This window comes from Lepidochelys kempii, chromosome 8, assembly GCF_965140265.1.
Source record: "Lepidochelys kempii isolate rLepKem1 chromosome 8, rLepKem1.hap2, whole genome shotgun sequence".
NCBI classification, from domain to species: domain Eukaryota; kingdom Metazoa; phylum Chordata; order Testudines; family Cheloniidae; genus Lepidochelys; species Lepidochelys kempii.
In genome coordinates, this window is record NC_133263.1 from 78,588,890 (window position 1) to 78,609,275 (window position 20,386).

The following is a 20,386-nucleotide window of genomic DNA, read 5'->3' on the forward strand; positions in this document are numbered from 1 at the left end:
TCTGTGATGCAAGAGGAACACGTGTGAGTCAGACACATTTTAGAGAGAAAGTGAGCCAGGCAAAACCAGCTAAACATAGTGCTCTTCTGAGAACAGGGTGTTCCGAGGTACCCAAGGAGAGGGTCTTCCAGCTGTTCTCTCCTAACCACATACAAGTGTGACGACCGAGAGCAACACTTAGACATTGCTTGCAGCTGCAGCATGTTGTTCGCAGTCTTGAGTCTTACACAACATGCTTTCATCTGAGTCCTTGAATTACCAACGAGAAAAATACTGTGTATAATATCGCTCTCGTGACTATGTAGAAATCCTGCATGACTGTCTAGATGGAACAATGTAGCATGCGATCTGAAGAACAAGTGGCCAACAATGTAGGAAACTCTAGACTATCTGGAAGTGCTACTCAGCCATGTTCTGTGCACTTGAAACTACAGAACATTTTCTTCTGTACACCTCAGTTCACTTTGCTGTATGATACTGCAGATCTTATTTTGCTTTTAAGAAAACTGAATCCATGTTATTAAATACAACATCCTGAAATATTACTGTTCTGACCACATCTGAAGAGAATAATTCATCAAGTCCTTAAATGCTGATGAAGATCTGGTGGTCGTGATTTACTTGTTCTATATCTGTATTAAGTTCTCTTAAATTTATTGTCAATATGCAAATGGTTCTAATGTTTAGAATCATAAAAACATCTTCCATTCTCAGTATGGATGAGATATCCCTTGCCTTTTTTGGTCATTATCTACTTTTGGTTGCTTTGATTTAGATGCCTAGTTATGGACTCAGATGCCTAATTTTAAACAAACACTTTTGAATATTTTTAATTTAAACATTTGCTAATATATAATAATAATAGTACCTAGGTCTTATGCAGCACTTTTCATCTGTAGATCTCAAAGTGCTTTACAAAGGAGATAAACATAATTATTCCCATTTTACAGATATTAATTATAATGAAATATACAGTGTAACTGTAAGTTATCCTTTGTTCATATGTTGGTACTACAAAATCTCAATTTTCAAGAGACACTGGTTAATCTAGAAATAGGGAAGCCCCTGCTGAAAAATAGTTCACCATTTCTATTTGGCTTTATATTGGTTTAGCATCAGAAGAACTGTACTGTCTAAATTTGAAAGGCCAGATGTTCAGTCCCAGACCAATTTTTTCACATTCAGCTGACAACATGACCAGATGTGAGCATCCAAATAACCAGTTGTACTTGCAAATGCAGGTTTGTCTGCACAAAATGTGAGTAAGATGCATATGCAAATTAGAAGCATAGAAATCGAGTTTGCCTTCAAGCAGGTTAAACATCTTGTTTAAATATTAAACAGTAAAGGCTTTCTTTTTAGACTCATATTACAGCAAGCTGGAAACTGATTTTATAATAGTTGATGCTTTATTTCACATTTAGCAAAATAAAAAGTGCTTTTCGTCATGTGGAATTTCAGAGCTCCATGCTAAGAGAATGGGTAGTTTTCCATTCAGTTGTACAGCTGATGTGGTATCTTTCTGATAAACCTCTATAGTAGTTACTGTCAGTAGTTTATAATTAAAACCAGAAATCACTTGTTTAATTTTCAGGGTCCCAGGGGTCTAGATGGTCCTCCAGGAGAACAAGGGGCACAAGGTATTAAGGTAATTATTTATTTGTTTTGTTCAGTACTGCAGAGGACGCTTATACGGTGTTGACTGTTGGAAAAGAAAAAAGAAAAAAAAGGAAAGGGCACCATGAAATAGTTTTGAGTTTGCTATTAATTCAGTGAGGGACTCACAATTTTTTGCTTCATTGAGGTTCTTATTTTTATGTATATAGTAGACATGTAGATCTGAATTCTGGTCTCGTTCACTCTGGACTTAATCCATAGTAGATGCATCAATTTAAGTGAAGTTACTGTACATTTATACTGGTGTAAATGATGGCACAATTTAGCCCATGGTAGTTTTCTTTTTCTACATGTGTAGTGTTCTGTGTGGCAAATCTAGTAAATTCATACTGAACTCATTCATCATTCGTTATTTGTCAGGGAGAAAGCGGTGATCCAGGGAAAAAGGGTGTTCATGGACTTATTGTAAGTATCAGAAATGTTCTGGGCATTAGGCACTAATTTCTCCACTAGGAATTTTTGCCTGACGTTGGTTTGGAATTTATCTGACATCAGCATTCTCTTTTAATAATTTTATTTGACCAGGGCAAGGCTGGAAACCCTGGAGAAATGGGTGATTCAGGAGTACCAGTAAGTACTGAAATCTTATAGCACTGCTACAAAAAACAAAACAAAACAAAAAATCTTGCTTCACACTCAAATGCAAGCGAAATTATTTTCTTTGTACCAGTCATTGAGCTCTGAGAATAATGGTTTGCATTTACTTTGTATAGAACCTTTCATCTGAGGATCTTCAGGTATATTAGTAACATCAATTTACAAAGCATCAGAATTCCTCTGTGACATTATATCTGAGTTTTACAGATGCGTAAACTAATGTGTAAACAGATGGTAGAGTGACATGCTCAAGGTCAAACAGTGGCAGTTACGGGAATGAAACCCAGGAATATCTGATAGTAATCCTGTCTATTATTAGAAATGTAATCTTTCAGATGAGACACTGTCTGTAGGATGTAATTTAAAAGAACATTGCAGCAGAAGAAATCACTATTGCATAATTGTGGGAGACAGCTAGAAGTTGCCATGCTCATTAGAGTAGTTTTATTGCCATTTTTAGAGGAGAAAGCAGCAATGGTATAGAAGAAATGTTACTTTTATACCTTTTACCGTAGAGTTATGTGATCATTGCAGGGATAAAATATGTCATATAAACATAACTGGAACTATATGTTAGGACACCTTTCCTTTGAACTGTATACCAATAAAAAAGCTTTTCCATAAGAGAACAAAGCTCAAACTTCTATGAAAATCACACCTTTTCCTATAGTAATATGTTTAACAGACCAGTCACACTATCGTGACTTTTCAAGGGTGGTGAGCTAATCGAAAAGAAGTAAGAAAAACAAAGGCAAGAGAATAATACCAATCATATTAGCAATGCAATGCTATGTATTTAAGACTAATAATGTTGGTTGCCATTTTAATCAGGGCCACTTCATAGCTTTGCCTGTTTGTCTAGAGAATTGGAAATTTGCTGCCCCCGTCAGTTGTTCCACAGAGTATTGTGTGTACTATGTCACACCATTCACTTGGAGGGAGTATGAAGCCACAGTGGTTGCTGACAAGTAGAGAGGTCATATAGAAAACACACTGAGGAAATGGCATCCCTCAATAAGAGAAGGAAAAGAATGACAAGGAAGATACCTTGCCCGACCTCTCTTCAGTCGCTGAGCAACTTTCTATTTAAATATTTAAGTGTTAGGGTTTCAACAAATTTGGAATCTCACATAGTTGTAAACCACATCCTTTTTCAGGTGAGATGTAAAACTGAGGTCCTAACCACTCGTGGTTGTGAAGGACCGCATGGCATTTTTTGCCAGAGTAGAAATTGCCCCTTCAATTTCAGTCAGGTATGGAATTCTTCATTATTTCCTGTTCTACACTGTTGCCTGATATTGCAGTCATTCAAACCAGAAGTCACTTCAGTGCCGGGTGACCTCTATATATACAGTAGATGTAATTCAGTTTATTTATGGAGTTCTTGAGGATCCATTGGGATGAAAGGTGCTATATAAATTCAAGATGGTATTCTCTTGATATTCCCTTTTACTTGGTGATAGTCTTTAATTCCACTACAGTGCATAGGTGCTGGAACTGGGGGTGCTCTTGCACCCCCTGACTTGAAGTGGTTTCCATCATATAAAGGGTTCACAGTTTGGTTCAACGGCTCTCAGCACTCCCATTATACAAATTCTTCCAGCACCCCTGCTGCAGAGGAAACCCCCATTTCTGATGTATTAATCTGTGAACTATGGCTGATTCTGCAGGGTAGGTTGGCCCAAGGGTTCTGTTTTATATAGCTGCACTTAAGTCTAAATTCTGTTTCAGACTCAATAAACACACTGAGTATTTAACTCTACTTGCCTTTGTTTAGCTCACTCTATTTCGTATATGTATAAATGACTCCGATTACAAACTCAGAGTGGATTTTGACTGAGAAACTGAGTGTGGCCTCACAAAACTCCCATGTACAATATACCCACTTCTGAGATTACAACTGCTGGGCACCACCACACTGGATGAAAAGATGGGTTCATCTGCCAAACAGGGTCAAAGAAATAGCTAAGGAAGTCCCATGAGTGACTCTAAGCAGACTATGTCTTATTCCCCAGGCAGGCAATAAACCTGTCTAAACAATAGGGCAGGAATGTGTCTTGTTTCTACTGCTGCAGCACAGTGGATGCTGCCTCTTGCTTTCTAACATCTCTTCTGTTTTTTTCTCTTCTGTTCCCAAGGACCCTTAATGAATCTGAGGGGCATTTTCTCTTAGTGATCTGTGACAGACAAAAAATAATGTAGAGAGCTCAGTGTTTCATTTCTTCATGGACTCTGGTGTTTATACCAAAGGAACAAATAAAGCAAAACAGCATTAGGTTGAAGAGATATTGTCTGTAGGAACAAGTGAAGTTATTGCAGAGTGTTAAAGGTTGCCATTATGCTTCTATATCTCTTCTTCATGGATGCAAATAGGGTTCTGTCAAACAGTTGAGTAGAACTTGCGTGTGTTGCTATGGTGTAAAGCCTGAGACTTGTCCAATTAATCCCACATATACTGTCTGAGGGACAAAGAGTCCCTTAACACTGTTAGGTCACATGAAAAGTAAGGAGTCTGTTAAGGTTTGAAATGGCAAATCAGCAAACTAGCCACCCCCAAATAAATGAAGCACAAGCAGGCTTCAGCTCACTCATGAATCACAAGAGCTGGCGTGATAACCCAGATCACAAAGGAGAAGGCTAAGCACGTTTCTAGAGGGATTATTTGAGGGAGTTGCTGGGTGTACAGAAGTGGGAAGGAAGTGGCTTTTTACAGAATTTGAAACAGATCTTTTTCTTATTGGTTTTGTTTCTCTTAGGGCTTACCCGGACCTCCTGGAAACACGGGTGACAGAGGCCCTATGGGAGAGCCAGTAAGTTGATCACCATACTTCCTAATAAAGCTTTTTATATATTGTACTTAATTTCCTGATAACTCGACTTCCACTCTATCAAGGTTTGGAACTATCACTACTTTTGGAAACTGCATGAAGACTACTTTGGAACAGATTCTGCAGCCCTTTCTTTGGGTAGCTCAACATGAGTAACAGTGGCAGAATCTGGTCCATTATATTATGTGACTTCACACTACTTAGAGACAGACATACTATATGACATAGTATGTAAATAGAACTTTAAACATAGACATTGATGGTTTCCTTGTTATTTTCAGCCAAGTTTTATGCTAGTTATTCTGGAACCCCATTAACTTAGCAGGTTACTGCTCTAACAAAAAAGAGTCTGTTTTAATAAACTTCAGGCATTCTTTTCCTGAATGGTTTGCTGTTCTTATTTTTATTATTAAAAAGCCCCCCACACTTTTATGTGGCTAATACTATAACAAAAAACCATATAGAGAGGCAGTAACTATATACAATGGCTGGAAGGTATAAACACGGCAAGAATGCTGTTACATCAACAACTCTAAAGCCAAGTCGCAAGTTTATAAATATAATGCAGTAGTGTGTGTTTTTCTGGTGGGACTCGCTAGAAGGCTGCCATTTTATTTTGCAAAACATAAAAACTTGTCAAATAACTTTTTATATTTTATTTTTATTGCCTATGAAAAATTACTTCTTGTCACAAATGGCATAAAAGTACATTGTTGATATAATCTTAAGATTTACAGTACTGTATATTCTTTCAAGTGCTGAACAGATGCCTATAAATTCCATAGGATGACATGGATGCCTGCAGGTGGTCATAATGTAATTATTTTGGCTAAAATAGTGGAAAAATTCTGACAGCCTAAGATAAATAATTTAAGTAAATTTTCTTTGATACATTTTAATCTACATATTCTAACTCACTTCCTGCTGAAAGTAGATAGCTATCTTATAAAAACAAATAGATTTCACTTTATAGAAAATCTCCACAAAACATTGTGTATTCTCATGTATATTATTATTAGTTTGGATCCCCTTCATTGTGTGTCTTTCATCTAATCTAATCTAGTCTAACTCACCTACCAGCCTAGGCAATTTATACTTTGCTCCAATCTGTGGTATCTGAGAGCCTTACAAATTCTAAAGCATAGTATGCGTAGTTCATCCTCCCACTGTACTGCCAGCGTGAGCCTGATTTGCATGTTTATATATGGGCCAGCAAGCACACTTATGTAATCTAAAGCCATCTGCTGTACTCTAATCAATCTACATTTCTACTCTGCTGATCATTGTAGCATTTATGAGTGAAATGCAGCAATTAAGAAAAGTCTCAATTGTGTCCAGGAGCTGACTATTTGCATATTTATGTCAGAGATTTAAGTGGATTTGGTTGGAAAATGTTGTGTATAGTTTCAAAGAGGGCTAAGTAAATGACACAGGATATTGCAAAATAAAATGTTTTTTTCTGAGGATTTATCCAAGCAGTCTGCCTTCTTCCTCAGTCAGTGAGTTGCTGCATGTAAGGTAGCTTCAGAGGCCCTGTCACTGGCTTCTCTGCAAAAAGTAAGGAAATATTTTTAGAGAAAAATCCTTAAATTGTTAAGTTTGTTTAGCAATTTAATTTAGTTTGTTTAATGTAAAGTAAAGGATTCATTTCACCTAAGTGTCAGACATCTGTTAGTACAGTAATTGGTTACAAACTGTCTTTTGATTAGAAATGAAAGCGGTCTCAGCATTATTCAAAATGTTCCTGGATTTGTTTGGCTTCTGGTGTTCCACGGGAGTGGTATATTGCCAAGCCAGCAGTCTGAGCTCCGTGGGAATATGGGGAGATGTTTGGCTCCTAAATCAGACTTAAGCTTTATAACAGTAAAGCTGAGGAAGACTACGGAGGTGCTGCAAGCCAAAACCAAGGCAATCCTGGTTCAGCCTGGATAGATCCCTAATAGTGTATTCATTGCAGTTCTTAGTTGTTGATTGTACTTAAATGACATTGCCGAGTAATTTAAGGATACCGCTGTTGAAATCTTCCCAGCAATATCTAATTAGCTCCGGTGCCAGAAAAGAGGAAAAGGCTGCTTTTATTAATACTAGCAAGTCAACAGGAACAGCAAGACCACATGCGCAATCCATGTCCTGAGAAGGTGTACAGAGAAATTAGCTGCTTGGAAGGCTTATATTGCACACATAGATGTAGCACCAAAAATCTTGTTTACTTTAGCATTGAAGGGGTTTCTTTAAAATATAGATGGGTCCAGACCACAGTGTTCAGGTCTGGATCTGATTCTGAATGTCCCCAGAGATCAGGGATGACTACATCCGGGGTTTTGGTTTGTCCTATTATAGAGTTTGGGCCAAGGGGTGGAGTTCTTAGATGTCTAGAAGCTAACTCTAATTGAAAGTTAGGCACACAAATCTCACTGTTACATAGTATGGATAACTGGAGTTGTACACTTAGTTCACGCACACTGCTTTAGAAATGCATTTCCCTTAGATGTTACAGTGTCTTTACTTATAATATATTGGCTTACAAGAACACTGCTTCATAGTATAGTTACTTACTGAAACTGCCAGAAAGGCTCCAGTCTGCAGTCCCTTACACCTCAGTGACTGTCCTGTGTAAACATTGTTAAATCCATAAAATGAAACATACAGGAGTTGTTTTCAGTTAATTCCATACCAGACTGTAGGCTTTTCTGCAAAACAAACCAGACAAAGAATTAAATAAGTCTTAATTAAACAAAGTCTCCATTAATCAAGAGAAGAATATAGTTTAGATTAGAATTCTCTTCTGGTTCAAGAGAAGAGAGACCAGTGCTATCCTTCTGAAATCTACTTTTAGACTATGTCAAGAGAGGCAATGAAGTCTTCACTGCTGTTAACAATGTGCTCTTACAGGGACTAACATCAGTCACAGAATTTGGAAGGAAACACAGTGATGAAGCAAAATAAGATATACTTGATTATGCCAGCTGGCAGTTAAACATGATACATTTAAATAGTCTATTATATTATATGGTTAATATTATGTATTTCCTAAATATAACTGAATTATACATACAGAAGATTTTGTTTAATGCTAGGGCCCAAGAGGACAAAAAGGTGATGCTGGCCCTATAGGAGAAATGGGTTTTGAGGTGAGTTTTTTATGCTTTGTCTTTATTTATTTATAATAAATTTCAACAGAAACTTAAGCCACAGAATGTACCTTATTAATGTATTCAAAAACTATATTTCTGTTACCTACAGTGAACTTGAATATCATGTGTAATTAAGAGATTCTCCATTGCTTATGGCTGTTGCAAACAATAATTTGAAAGAAAAAAAGGATGTAATGATGCCAGTGGCTTCTGCAAACCTAATCTCAGGGTATCTTCATCTGGAAGGACAATGGTACATTGTTGAATGCAGCACTTTCCCAGAAGCAACACCATTCCCTTTGCAGTTAATCAGTTTTCACCTATCCAGGGCTGGGGGTTTTCAACTAGAATTTTAAGAGCTGTAAGGGACTCCATGGACATCTAGTCCATCCCCCCCTGCTGAGGCAGGACCAGGTACACATAGACCATCACTGACAGATGTTTGTCTAACCTGTTCTTTAAAACCTCCAATAACAGGGATGCCACATCCTCCCTTCGTAACCTGTTCCAAGTGCTTAACTATCCTTATAGTTAGAAAGCTTTTCAGAATATCTAAGCTAAATCTCTCTCTCTGCAGATTAAGCCCATTACTTCTTGTCCAACCTTCTGTGGACATGGAGAACAGTTGATCATCATCCTCATCATAACAGCCCTTAATATATTTGAAGACCGTTATCAAGGCCCCCTTAGTCATCTTTTCTCAATTCTAAATATGCCAAGTTTTTTTAACTTTCCCTCATAGAACAGGTTTTCTAAACCTTTTATTATTTGTGTTGCTCTCCTCTAGCCTCTCTCAAATTGTCCATATCATAAAATATGGTGCCCAAAACTGAGCACAACACTCCAACTGAGGCCTTACCAGTGCTGAGTACAGTGGAACTGTTACTTCCTGTGTCTTACATATCATACTCCTGTTAATACACCCCAGAAAGATATTGACTTTTTTGCAACTGTGTCACATTATTGGCTCATAATCAATTTGTGATCCAGTACTGTTGCCTAGCCAGTTATTCCCTATTTTGTATTTGTGCATTTTATTTTTCTTTTCTAAGTGTAGTACTTTGCACTTGTCTTTATTGAATTTCCTCTTTTATATTTCAGACCAACTTTCCAATTTATCAAGGTCATTTTGAATTATAAACTACCCTCCAAAGTGCTTGTAATCCCTGTCAGCTGGGTGTCCTCACAAGTTTTATCAGTATACTCTCCACTCCATTCTCTAAGTCATGCATTAAAAATTAGTGAATAGTAGCGCACCCACAACAGGCCACTGCGAGACTCCACAAGATACAGCCTCCCAGTTTCACAGCAAACCACTGATAACGACTCTTCAAGTCATTATATCACTTCCTAGTGGTGCATGAAAAAGCAATGGCATGCAGTTCTCTACTTTGCTTGTGGTCCTGTTTTGGGAGTTTGGTTTTGGGTTTTTTAATATCTCTTTGAAAGAAACATGAGAGGAGCTATTAGCCACATTTGCAATGAAGTAGCTGAGGAGTGAGCTCATTCACAACTAATTACATTTGGCTCATTCAAAAAAAAATGTTCTTTGTCAAACACCCATAAACATGCCCTTCTGATCTGTTTTGTATTATTATTTTTATTACTATTAAAATTTAAACTCTGAAAGAAACAATCTGGTGCCAATAACTCTGTAGGTTGTGGACCTACCCATAGATCCTCCTAAACATGCATTTGGCTCGTGGTGTAAAAACTGCTGGAATTGTAAGTCGGTATCTGGGAACAAGGTTGCAAAATATAGAGTTGTGCTTATACTACATGTGTTTCATTATGAAGGATATGGGATTAACGATTCTGTTGAGTCTGTGGTGTATTCCTGAACCTCTACCATACTGCATTCTCCCTTGACACCGCATGTCTCAGGCTAGGCCAAAGAACACAACTTCCTTTTGTTTTTCAGTCATGTAACTGTCCTAGTGCATCACATTGTTTTTGTGTTTGGATCTTTACTGTTTTATTTGATAGTTGTAAAACCATTCTTGGTGACAATGTGTAACAGTAGCTTCTGTACCATATAGGGACCTCCTGGCCCTGAGGGAGAGCCTGGCCTGCAAGGAGAACCAGGTGCAAAGGTAGATGGTGGGATTGTTTTCTTCCATGTTGCATTCTTCGCTGAATTAAGTAAAAGCAAATCAACTCTCTGTTGTTGATTTAGCTTATTGGGCAATTAAGCAATAAGAAAGAAAATGTCAAAGAATACCCATCATCATCAGTAATCCTCATCCTCAGTAGAGACAATTTGTTCCCAGCAGTTTAATAGTTTAATTTTCATATCGCATATTCCAGGGAGACATCGGACCTGCTGGCAATGCTGGAGAAACAGGAGAACAAGGTTTAAGGGTGGGTGAAAAATATGATTCTGTTTCCAAAAAGGAGAATGTTTTGAATTTCAGAAATGTCAAGTTGAATGACCTCTATATGTGAGAGAAATTGAATAAAATGTGTCTTTGATCCATTTAAAAATAATACTGGCAACACTGTAACAGGTTAATTAAAAAGAGCATAAATTATCATACTAAAATATCTGAGAGTGGGTTTAATTTGTGGAAATGACAATAAGGTTAAGAACATGATTTTCTCAAAGCATTTTAATTAAAATGAGTAAAGACTGGATTTTTAAAAATATATTCATGAAGTATCTGGTGTCACTGAGAGTGAGGTGGTCTAAGCACAGGACTGGGAGTCAAGAACTCCTGAGTTCTAAGCCTAGCTCTGATATTGACACACTTTCCAAGTCACTTAACCTCTCTTTGCCTCAGATTCCCCATCAGCTTACCAACTTTTGAGGGGCGTTGAATGTTTGTAAAAATTCTTTGAAGATGATAATCATAGAATCATAGGACTAGAAGAGACCTTGAGAGGTCATCTAGTCCAGTCCCCTGCACTCATGGCAGGACTAAGTATTATCTAGACCATCCCTGACAGGTGTTCTCCAAACCTGCTCTTAAAAATCCCCAATGATGGAGATTCCACAGCCTCCCTAGGCAATTTGTTCCAGTGCTTAACCACCCTGACAGTTAGGAAGTTTTTCCTAATGTCCAACCTAAACCTCCCTTGCTGCAATTTAAGCCTATTGCTTCTTGTCCTATCCTCAGAGGTTAAGAAAAACAGTTTTTCTCCCTCCTCCTAGTAATAACCTTTTACGTACTTGAAAACTGTTATCATGTCCCCCCTCAGTGTTCTCTTTCCCAGACTAAACAAACCCATTTTTTTCAGTGTTCCCTCATAGATCATGTTTTCTAGACCTTTAATTGTTTATGTCACTCTTCTCTGGATTCTCTCCAGTTTGTTCACATCCTTCCTGAAACGTGGTTCCCAGAACTGGACACAATACTCCAGTTGAGGCCTAATCAGCATGGAACAGAGTGGAAGAATGACTTCTCATGTCTTGCTTGCAACACTCCTGCTAAGACATCCCAGAAGGATGTTCGCTTTTTTTGCAACAGCATTACACTGTTGACTCATATTTAGCTTGTGGTCCACTATGACCCACAGATCCCTTTCCATAGTACAGTACTCCTTCCTAGGTAGTCATTTCCCATTTTGTATGTGTGCAACTGATTGTTCCTTCCTAAGTGGAGAACTTTGCATTTGTCCTTACTGAATTTCATCCTATTTACTTCAGACCATTTCTCCAGTTTGTCCAGATCATTTTGAATTTTAATCCTATCCTCCAAAGCACTTGCAACCCCTCGCAGCTTGGTATCAGCCGCAAACTATAAGTGTACTCACTATGCCATTATCTAAAGCGTTGATGAGGATATTGAACAGAACCAGACCCAGAACTGATCCCTGTGGGACCCCACTTGTTATGCCCTTCCAGCATGACTGTGAACCACTGCTAACTACTCTCTGGGAATGGTTTTCCAACCAGTTTTGCATCCATCTTACAGTAGCTCCATCTAAGTGGTATTTCTCTAGTTTGTTTATGAGAAGGTCATGCGAGACAGTATCAAAAGCTTTATTAAAGTCAAGATATACCACGTCTACGGCTTCCCTCCTATCCACAAGGCTTGTTACCCTGTCAAAGAAAGTTATCAGGTTGGTTTGAAACGATTTGTTCTTGACAAATCCATGCTAACTGTCACTTATCACCTTATTATCTTCTAGATGTTTGCAAATTGATTGCTTGATTATTTGCTCCATTATCTTTCCAGGTACAGAAGTTAAGCTGACTGGTCTGTAATTCCCCATGTTGTCCTTATTTCCCTTTTTATAGATTGGCACTATATTTGCCCTTTTCCAGTCTTCTGGAATCTCTCGAGTCTTCCATGACTTTTCAAAGATAATTGCTAATTGCTCAGATATCTCCTCAGTCAGCATCTTGAGTATTCTAGGATGCATTTCATGAGGCCCTGGTGACTTGAAGACATCTAATTTGTCTAAGTAATTTTTAAATTGTTCTTTCCTTATTTTAGCCTCTTCTGATCCAAACTCATTTTCACTGGCATTCACTATGTCAGTATGTCCAATCACCACCAACCTTCTCAGTGAAAACTGTAACAAAGAAGTCATTAAGCACTTCTGCTTAATATATTCAATGAATGCTAAGTATTATTACTACTTCTAGATAGATACATAACATACATACACACAGAGGCATGCAGTGAAACACACAATATCAGTCCAAAGAAAAATCCTTTTGTTGATAAGGAAAAACAACAATGCCTAATGTAGTCTTAAACATTGGACTGTCCAAGTATCAGCACATGAGGTGGGTCTGATATGGGAGAGGGAGCAGTTTTAAGAATGTATCAATTGTGAGAGCTATTTAGTTATTTTTAATGTTTTTCAATTTTCTAACTTGTGCAAAGTGTTTTATTTTTTACCTGTTACGGAGTTATTGCATTTTTTGCCTTTCTTTTTTGTCTTTTGAGTGTAGAACCACTTTGCCTACCCTTGTCTTTCCATTTCGAGTTAGTTTCCAGTGGCTAGAGATTTTTCTCTGCATGTCCAATAAATTTTCACTTAGATTAGGTTAGGTCTTTGTGTCTGTTAATCCTGTTCTTCCCCAGCCTTGGTCCTCTTTCTCTGTTTGGTTGATCCCTGGGACTTTTCAAAAAACGTGGTGAAGCTGTGATATAGTTTGTGACAGATTTTCTCTAGAAAGATTTTGACAAGAATATAAGCAAGACCCTTTCTAACTTAAACTTTAGAATGTAATTGTACATTCCATCAATTCATCAACACCCCGTTTTCTTCCTTTAGACTAGAAAATCCCAAGTGAAGTAGGTTCCAAGATTCTGCTGATCCTTGGAGAAAAGTAAACTCAGCATTAAAAAGTCAACACTTATCACACCACTGTATTTCAGATACCACAAAGTTATTTCCTACGGTGCAGTACACCTGCAATTTGCTGTGAAGGCAAAGTTATGAGTGCTCAGTCTCTCTCAGGATCAGACCCTAATAAAGACAAATATTGCAGAACCTAAAATACCCTGGTATTGTAACTGTTGGTAAGTGATGATTTTTTCATGGACAGTGTTGATCTTGAGCGATATATATAACTGAGCTAGTAATGGGGACCTACCAAATTCATGGTCCATTTTGGTCAATATCATGATCATAAGATTTTAAAAATTGTAAATTTCATGATTTCAGATATTTAAATCTGAAATTTCACAGTGTTGTAACTGTAGGAGTCCTGACCTATACCTTACTGCATTTCAGATTTACAGACTTCTGAGTTTTATTCCCTAAGGTAATGAACAACTGCATAGTTGTTACCTCTCGAGAAAGAGATCTTGGAGTCATTGTGGCTAGTTCTCTGAAAACATCCACTCAATGGGAAGTGGCAGTCAAAAAAGCACAATATTAGGAACTATTAGGAAAGGGATAGATAGAAGACAGAAAATATTATAAACCCACTATATAAATCCATGGCACGCCTACACCTGGAATACTGCGTGCAGTTCTGGTTGCCCCACCTCAGAAAAGATCTTAGAATGTGAGAAAGCACAGAGAAGGGTAACAAAAGTTATTAGACATAATAACAGCTTCCATACACAGAGATAGAGAAAAAGGACTGGGACTGAGCAACTTAAAAAGAAGATGACTATGATAGTCTGTAAAATCATGCCGGGTGAGGAGAAAGTGAATGAGAAAGTGTTATTCACCCCTTCACATAACACACAAACTAGGGATCAAGCAATTAACTTAATAGGCAGTGGGTTTAAAACAGACATAAAGGAAGTTCTTCACACAACACGCAGTCAACCTGTGGAACTACTTGCCAGGGCATGTTGGGAAGGCCAAAAGTATAACTGGGTTCAAAAAAGAATTAGATAATTTTGTGGAGCATAACTCCATCAATGGCTATTAGCCAAGAAGGTCAGGGACGTAATCCCATGCTTCAGATGTCCCTAAACTTCTGATTGCAAGAAGCTGGGACTGGATGATAGGATGGATCACTTAGTTATTGCCCTGCTCTGTTCATTCCTTCTGAAGCATCTGGTACCTGCCACTGTCAGAACACAGGATACTGGGCTAGATGGACCATTGGTCTGACCCAGTATGGCCATTCTTACATTCTAATGAAGACAAAAAAATAAAGAATCCCAGCAACAAAAAATTTGTCTAAAAAAAATCTGTTGATTTCAGTTCGAAAATGCATGTAATGCTAAACAGCACAAATTCTTCCCAGGCAACTCTGACCCAATAAAGAGAGCTCCTTCAGAGATTTGGAAGTGGTAGTAACTTTGTTTCATTTCTTCTCAAAATTAGGGTGAACCAGGATCCCCAGGAGAAGATGGTGTTCAAGGGAAAGATGGCTCAAAGGTAGTCTTCATTTTTCTTAATAGATGTGAAATATTCCTGGTTTTACTTACCTAATTAAGAACCTAAGTCCAGTTTTTCTTGTCTGTATTTCACAAGCCTGATGATGCACTTAATGTAAAATAACTAAGGGTTGTATATTGCAGTAAAGCTATTGCCTTACTATTTATGGATCCTGTGGACCATCCCAGTAAGAAATCTGGGAAAGGGCACTTAGGGAGGCACAATGCTTCCTGCCACAACCCCAGTGCCTGGGGGAGCACAATGACTGTGACCCTTAAGAGGGTGCAACATGTCATTCTTTACATAGCCAACCAAAAGTGACCAAGTGCTAAGCCACTCACAGTCCTTGCTTTCAAATGAGTACAAAGACTGAAACTATTCCGTGCAATGGACACAAAGGAAGGAAGATTTTGTGAGGCCTCCAAAGAATTGTGCAGTTGCATAGGACTCAGGCAAAAATCTGGCATTATGAGGGCAATTTGAACTGGATAAAAAGCATTTCACCGTAACTGGGGGCCTGATCCAAAAACCTTTTGGAAGTCAGTGGAAAGATCCCATTTGCTTTAGATCAGGGCCAAAAATAAGCAGAGAATTCTTGTGTAACATCGTTCAATATAACAGTTTAATTCTTTTTAGACTTGATTTATTCTTCTGCTGTATTTTAGGGGATCCCTGGAGACCAAGGGCTTCCAGGAGAGGGTGGTGAAAAAGGAGAGACCGGAATTCCAGGAATTACAGGCCCCACTGGTGAACCTGGCATAATGGGTATTCCAGTAAGTATAATTTCAACCAAGATGGGTGTTACTTCTTGCAAAAAGAAATATCTCCTTTGAATGAGCTCACCACCTCCATATAACTTTTCATGGCTTGATGCATGGATAAGAAGAGAAACATGTTGGTCATTTTTTAAATGTGGAACCTTTTGGCAGATTTTTCACTCCTCACTATCACTCCCTTATGCCTGGAACAATCACCCAGATCCTGTGCAACATATAATTTAAAGTCTCCTACTTCAGACAAGTTACATACATAGCCGTAAATGTTATGTCATGACCTTTCATGCTATACACATTGTCCTCCTCTTCCCCCTACCTGGGTCCTTATTGTCATCCTTTGATTGTGTAATGTTTTATTGTCTAGATTGTAAGTTTCTTGAGGTAGAAAGTTGCCATTTTTTGGTCTATAAAGCACCTAGTGCTGAATAAATAAAAACAATCTGCAACCTTTATAAATGCCGAGGCTTCAGGCTTTAAAGTGTAACCAGGTTTTAGCTACAAGTCCTTTTATAACAATGAATCATAAGGCTTAAAACTTTTCTTTAAAAAGTTCTGCAAAAGAATTTAGCACTTGTAAAGAGTGACAGCTTGTAGGGGGAAAGGTGCTCTCTCAATGTACAAAAGAGTTGCTCCACAGACACCAGCAAGTGTCCCCTATTCTGCCTCAGCTATGTGCCTCAACCCTCTCTTTGAAAGACCACCTGTAGGAATGACAGGTCAGCTCAGCCACCATCCCCAATCAACACTTAGCTTTTCTGCTGAGAATATCAATAGTGTCACTTGGTACCAATCATCACGTGGGCACCTGTATTCACTAGAAACCAGAGTGAAAGCAATAACTTATTCTAGAGAAACCACAGAACAGCTGTCAGATTAAAAGAACTTTTAGACTGTGCTGAACAACTGGCCTAGAAATGGAAAACTCATTAGAATGAGCTCCCCTGAGCCGAATTTCTGTTAATTCGCTTTCCCCAGATTCTGCTTAACGGAGGGAAGGGAGGCAATTTCAAAGTAACTCTACAAAAAGTACCTTTTTTAGAGTCTAGACACAGACCGTGTGCATGGACAAGGGACTTTAATATTCTTATTCACATAGATTAGAGAGAAGGCCTCAGCCATCCTCTCCCTCTGCCTGCTGTTATGTTCCCCTTCCCTCAAAGGAGGAGAACACAAATAACGCTTATCTTGAGTCCATCTGATCAAATGAAAGCTACAGCTTATTCTGGGACTCGCTCGTATACATCATTAGTTACTGATGTCACCAAAATCATTTATCAATGTCATCGCTTTGAAAACAGAGGAAATTTGATTTGGTTTAGAATAGTGAGGTATCTCTGAACTGACTTCACTGATCTTTCTGTAAACTGACAGTTAGCTTCCAACAGTTGAAAATGAGTAATCAGTTGGTCGTGGTTGAAATTGGAATCATACGCCTGAGGCATGTCTTGAACCTGCAGTTGAGATAGTTCTGAGAGTTTCAAGATTCTGGATAATTTTTTAGCGTTTCTATTCAAATCTGGATTGAATACTGGACTTTGTAAAATCAATTACTTAGAAGCATAAGTACTTATAACATTCCTTTGCTGAATTTGGGTAGCTGGGTTCACCTGTCTCTATTTGCATTTTCTTGAGAACTCTTCTCTTCTTTGGAAGCTCAGGCATTCCAACTGTCTTCAACTTTAAACTCTTCTGGTGGACCTCTGCAATATACTGCTTATTCTTGGCTCCTTAAAGAAACAGTCTCACAAACTGAGAAAGGAGCATATTATATTTTTTACCCCACGATCTAGTCCCCTGAGATATGCAATCCCAGAGAGTCAAATGCTTTAAGATTTTATGTAATGCATTAGGGGAAACACTGAAATCACTAATTGAACAAGCTTCTTATATTTTTCAAAAATAAAAAGTTTGGGGCTAAATTGAGCCCTTGGCTTGATCAGGGATGTTGGAGGCATGCAGTGAGGCAATACCACAGGTAGAGTCCCCAGAGGGAATTAAAGCTGATTGTCATAACCGGGACATGGATGGTCTGACCTAGTAGTCAAAGCAGGAGTCAGGCCAGGTCAGCCACCCGGAGGTCAGAATCCAAGACCGCCCAGAGGGAAAACTGAGAATTGAATGTCAGGAAGCAGGTAGTCAGGGTACCAGGAGACCAGAAGCTGGAGACAAACTTGAGAGCAGAACCACAGATTGATAACCAGAGTCAGACTGCAGGAACGGGAAGCACAAGGCACCAATCAAGGTCCCCAGCGTTCTGCCAATCAGGTCCAGGGACTGAGTTCTCTGTCTGAGTTCAGCTCCTATTCTGAAAACAATTAGGTGGTCCCTGGGTGGCAGGTTGGAACTTGCTAGCTCCACAGAGCCCTGTGGACAAGAGTTCAAGATCTATGGTCCCTGATGTTGATTCTCATGGTTTTAGTTTCCTCTTTGTTGATTTTCAGCCCTACTAACTTTGCATAAATCTGGAGATCAGCAGTGCCATGCTGGATATTTTCTTCTCCTTGCTACAAATATCAGAAGAACTCAGAACACTTTGAATGCTTTCTGTTTTCCCGACTTGATATATTGAAATGGTCAATAAACTACCCAGCTTCAGGACATCTTCATTTTATAAAATTACAATTTTATACAGCAAATCTCATCATCAAAGTCTTATTGTGCATCAAAAACAAGATTAATCAGGTGGTTAGCTGTTCATTAACTGAAGCTTTTTCTGGCTTCTGCTCCTTCACATGTTTCAAAGGCCATTATAGTAAACTACTTTCCTTCTTCCTTAAAGGTCTCAAAGGTTGAGAGTGTTTGGACCTTGCGTTTTGGTTTGGCCTCATTATGGGCATATGGACAAGCTCCAAAGTTCAGCTCTAGACCAGGAAATGAATTTCCTCAAAATTCAGTGATGTTTTAACCAATAGTTTTGCTTTGGGGCCATATCTAATCAAAGAGGAGGATTATAAAGTAGGAGATGGGTTTAACCTGCATTGATCCTGAATTCACCAAAATATCTTTCTCCCCTCCAGAAAAAGAAACCCTACACTTCTTCTCTCCCCCCTGAAAGTCAGCATCAATTGTTGAGCACTCTGGCTCATTTGGAATCATAAGACTCCCAGTAACAGCCTGGCATACCCCCTCCCCGGTTTACTCATATTGTGATGTAACTTGAATAGCAGGGACAACATGGACCTGATATTCATCTCCTGCTCGGTGGGCCCTGCACCTGGATTACTGGGTGGTTGACAGCAATGAACTGTGGACCATGTTGCTTGCTGCTTACTGGTTTAGGCCTCAGACCTGCGGTGAGCCCTGCATGGGCCTTACTGCTCTCACTAGGGCTCCCTCTACAGAAGGAACCTTGGGATCCACAGTCAGTTTTCCACTGTCTGCATATCATATTTCACTAGATGCAGTGTTTGGCTTGAAGACAAAATGACTTTTATTCCTCCATGAATATATTCTGTTTGGCTGGTTTTGGTGCCTTTTCACTTGTTTGATAAACGTGCTCTGATGCTTACTTCATTCTAACACTCATGCTAACTTAAGGCCAAGGTTAATTAGATTTTTCCACCTACATCTCTAATTTTCAAAGGCCTTGCAGAGATTATCCAATCTGGAGTGCAATTTAAACATGTTCTCAGAGCCTTCTCAGTATCTGTTTCTCCCTCCCTCCACAGGGATCTGAAGGAACACCAGGAAATCCAGGTCAAACAGGTCGTCCAGGAAGAAAGGTAATGTCGTTTTCAGCTTTCCTACTTTCCTTTCTATGTGAGCCTTGAATTTCTATTACAAAATAATTCCTCTTAATCACTTGGTGTTGAAGGATCCAGAGCCGCAGAAGATACCATAAATTTTTGTGCCACTTGTATCATTAGGCTCATGTGATGAGCCAGGAAACCCCAGGCATAAGAGGAATCAAGTCCCCATGTACTTCATCTCATACTTTGCCCTGCGGTTGGGCAAATAATTTTCTATCACTAGCACAGCAATGGGATCTGTTGTAGGTAGGTAGGTAGGTAAGGTCCCAAAATAGAACATCAGATCCAAGTTCCTTAAGGGAAGTTTGCATCAAAATGTGGCTCTGGATTTTGCAGGTTGAGCCCATCACTAGTGTAGCATAAAACATTAAGTTTAGCTAATATAGAAATAAATTACTAACAAACCATCATGCTTGTTAATGAAATACTCCTCACTGCATGTCCTAGAGTCTCAGATTTTAAAACTACAGTTAAAAGCAAATTGTGTGTTTAAAAATAATACCTTACCGAATGATATTCTTCTGCTGAGGTATAAACTGATATTTAATTTTAATGTAAATGTCTTAATTCTTTCCATAAAATAACACCAACAGGGGGGAAAGGGGCAGCTAGGACCCCCAGGAGAGATTGGAGCCACAGGTGAAGCTGGCCAACCTGGAGAATTTGGTCCTAACGGCGCAAGAGGAACTAGAGGTCTATTGGTCAGTACAATATATTTTTTATGGAGTCATGTATTTACAGTTTAGGGGCATGGAGTCTCATAGAAGGGAAGAGACAAGTCTTGCTTGTCGTGAATTTAAAAGGTAATTTTTATTGAGGCTGCTGGA

At 38.7% G+C, this 20,386-nt stretch overlaps 1 protein-coding gene across 10 annotated transcripts in view; it reads left to right on the forward strand.

Moving 5' to 3' along the window:
- COL24A1 (collagen type XXIV alpha 1 chain) overlaps positions 1-20,386 on the forward strand; it is a 241,328-nt gene that overhangs the window by 167,648 nt on the left and 53,294 nt on the right. For 9 of the 10 annotated variants that reach the window (XR_012160423.1, XR_012160422.1, XM_073357181.1 and 6 more), the window contains 11 exons: positions 1,595-1,648; positions 2,038-2,082; positions 2,203-2,247; positions 5,031-5,084; positions 8,180-8,233; positions 10,276-10,329; positions 10,544-10,597; positions 14,981-15,034; positions 15,700-15,807; positions 19,479-19,532; positions 20,153-20,260. Coding sequence is in view for 8 of the 10 variants with exons in the window: in XM_073357181.1 (XP_073213282.1) it covers positions 1,595-1,648; positions 2,038-2,082; positions 2,203-2,247; positions 5,031-5,084; positions 8,180-8,233; positions 10,276-10,329; positions 10,544-10,597; positions 14,981-15,034; positions 15,700-15,807; positions 19,479-19,532; positions 20,153-20,260 (684 nt within the window). In the remaining 2 variants the exon portion in view is untranslated. The remainder of the gene's footprint in view (positions 1-1,594; positions 1,649-2,037; positions 2,083-2,202; positions 2,248-5,030; positions 5,085-8,179; positions 8,234-10,275; positions 10,330-10,543; positions 10,598-14,980; positions 15,035-15,699; positions 15,808-19,478; positions 19,533-20,152; positions 20,261-20,386) is intronic. The other variant, XM_073357176.1, reaches the window with a different exon arrangement.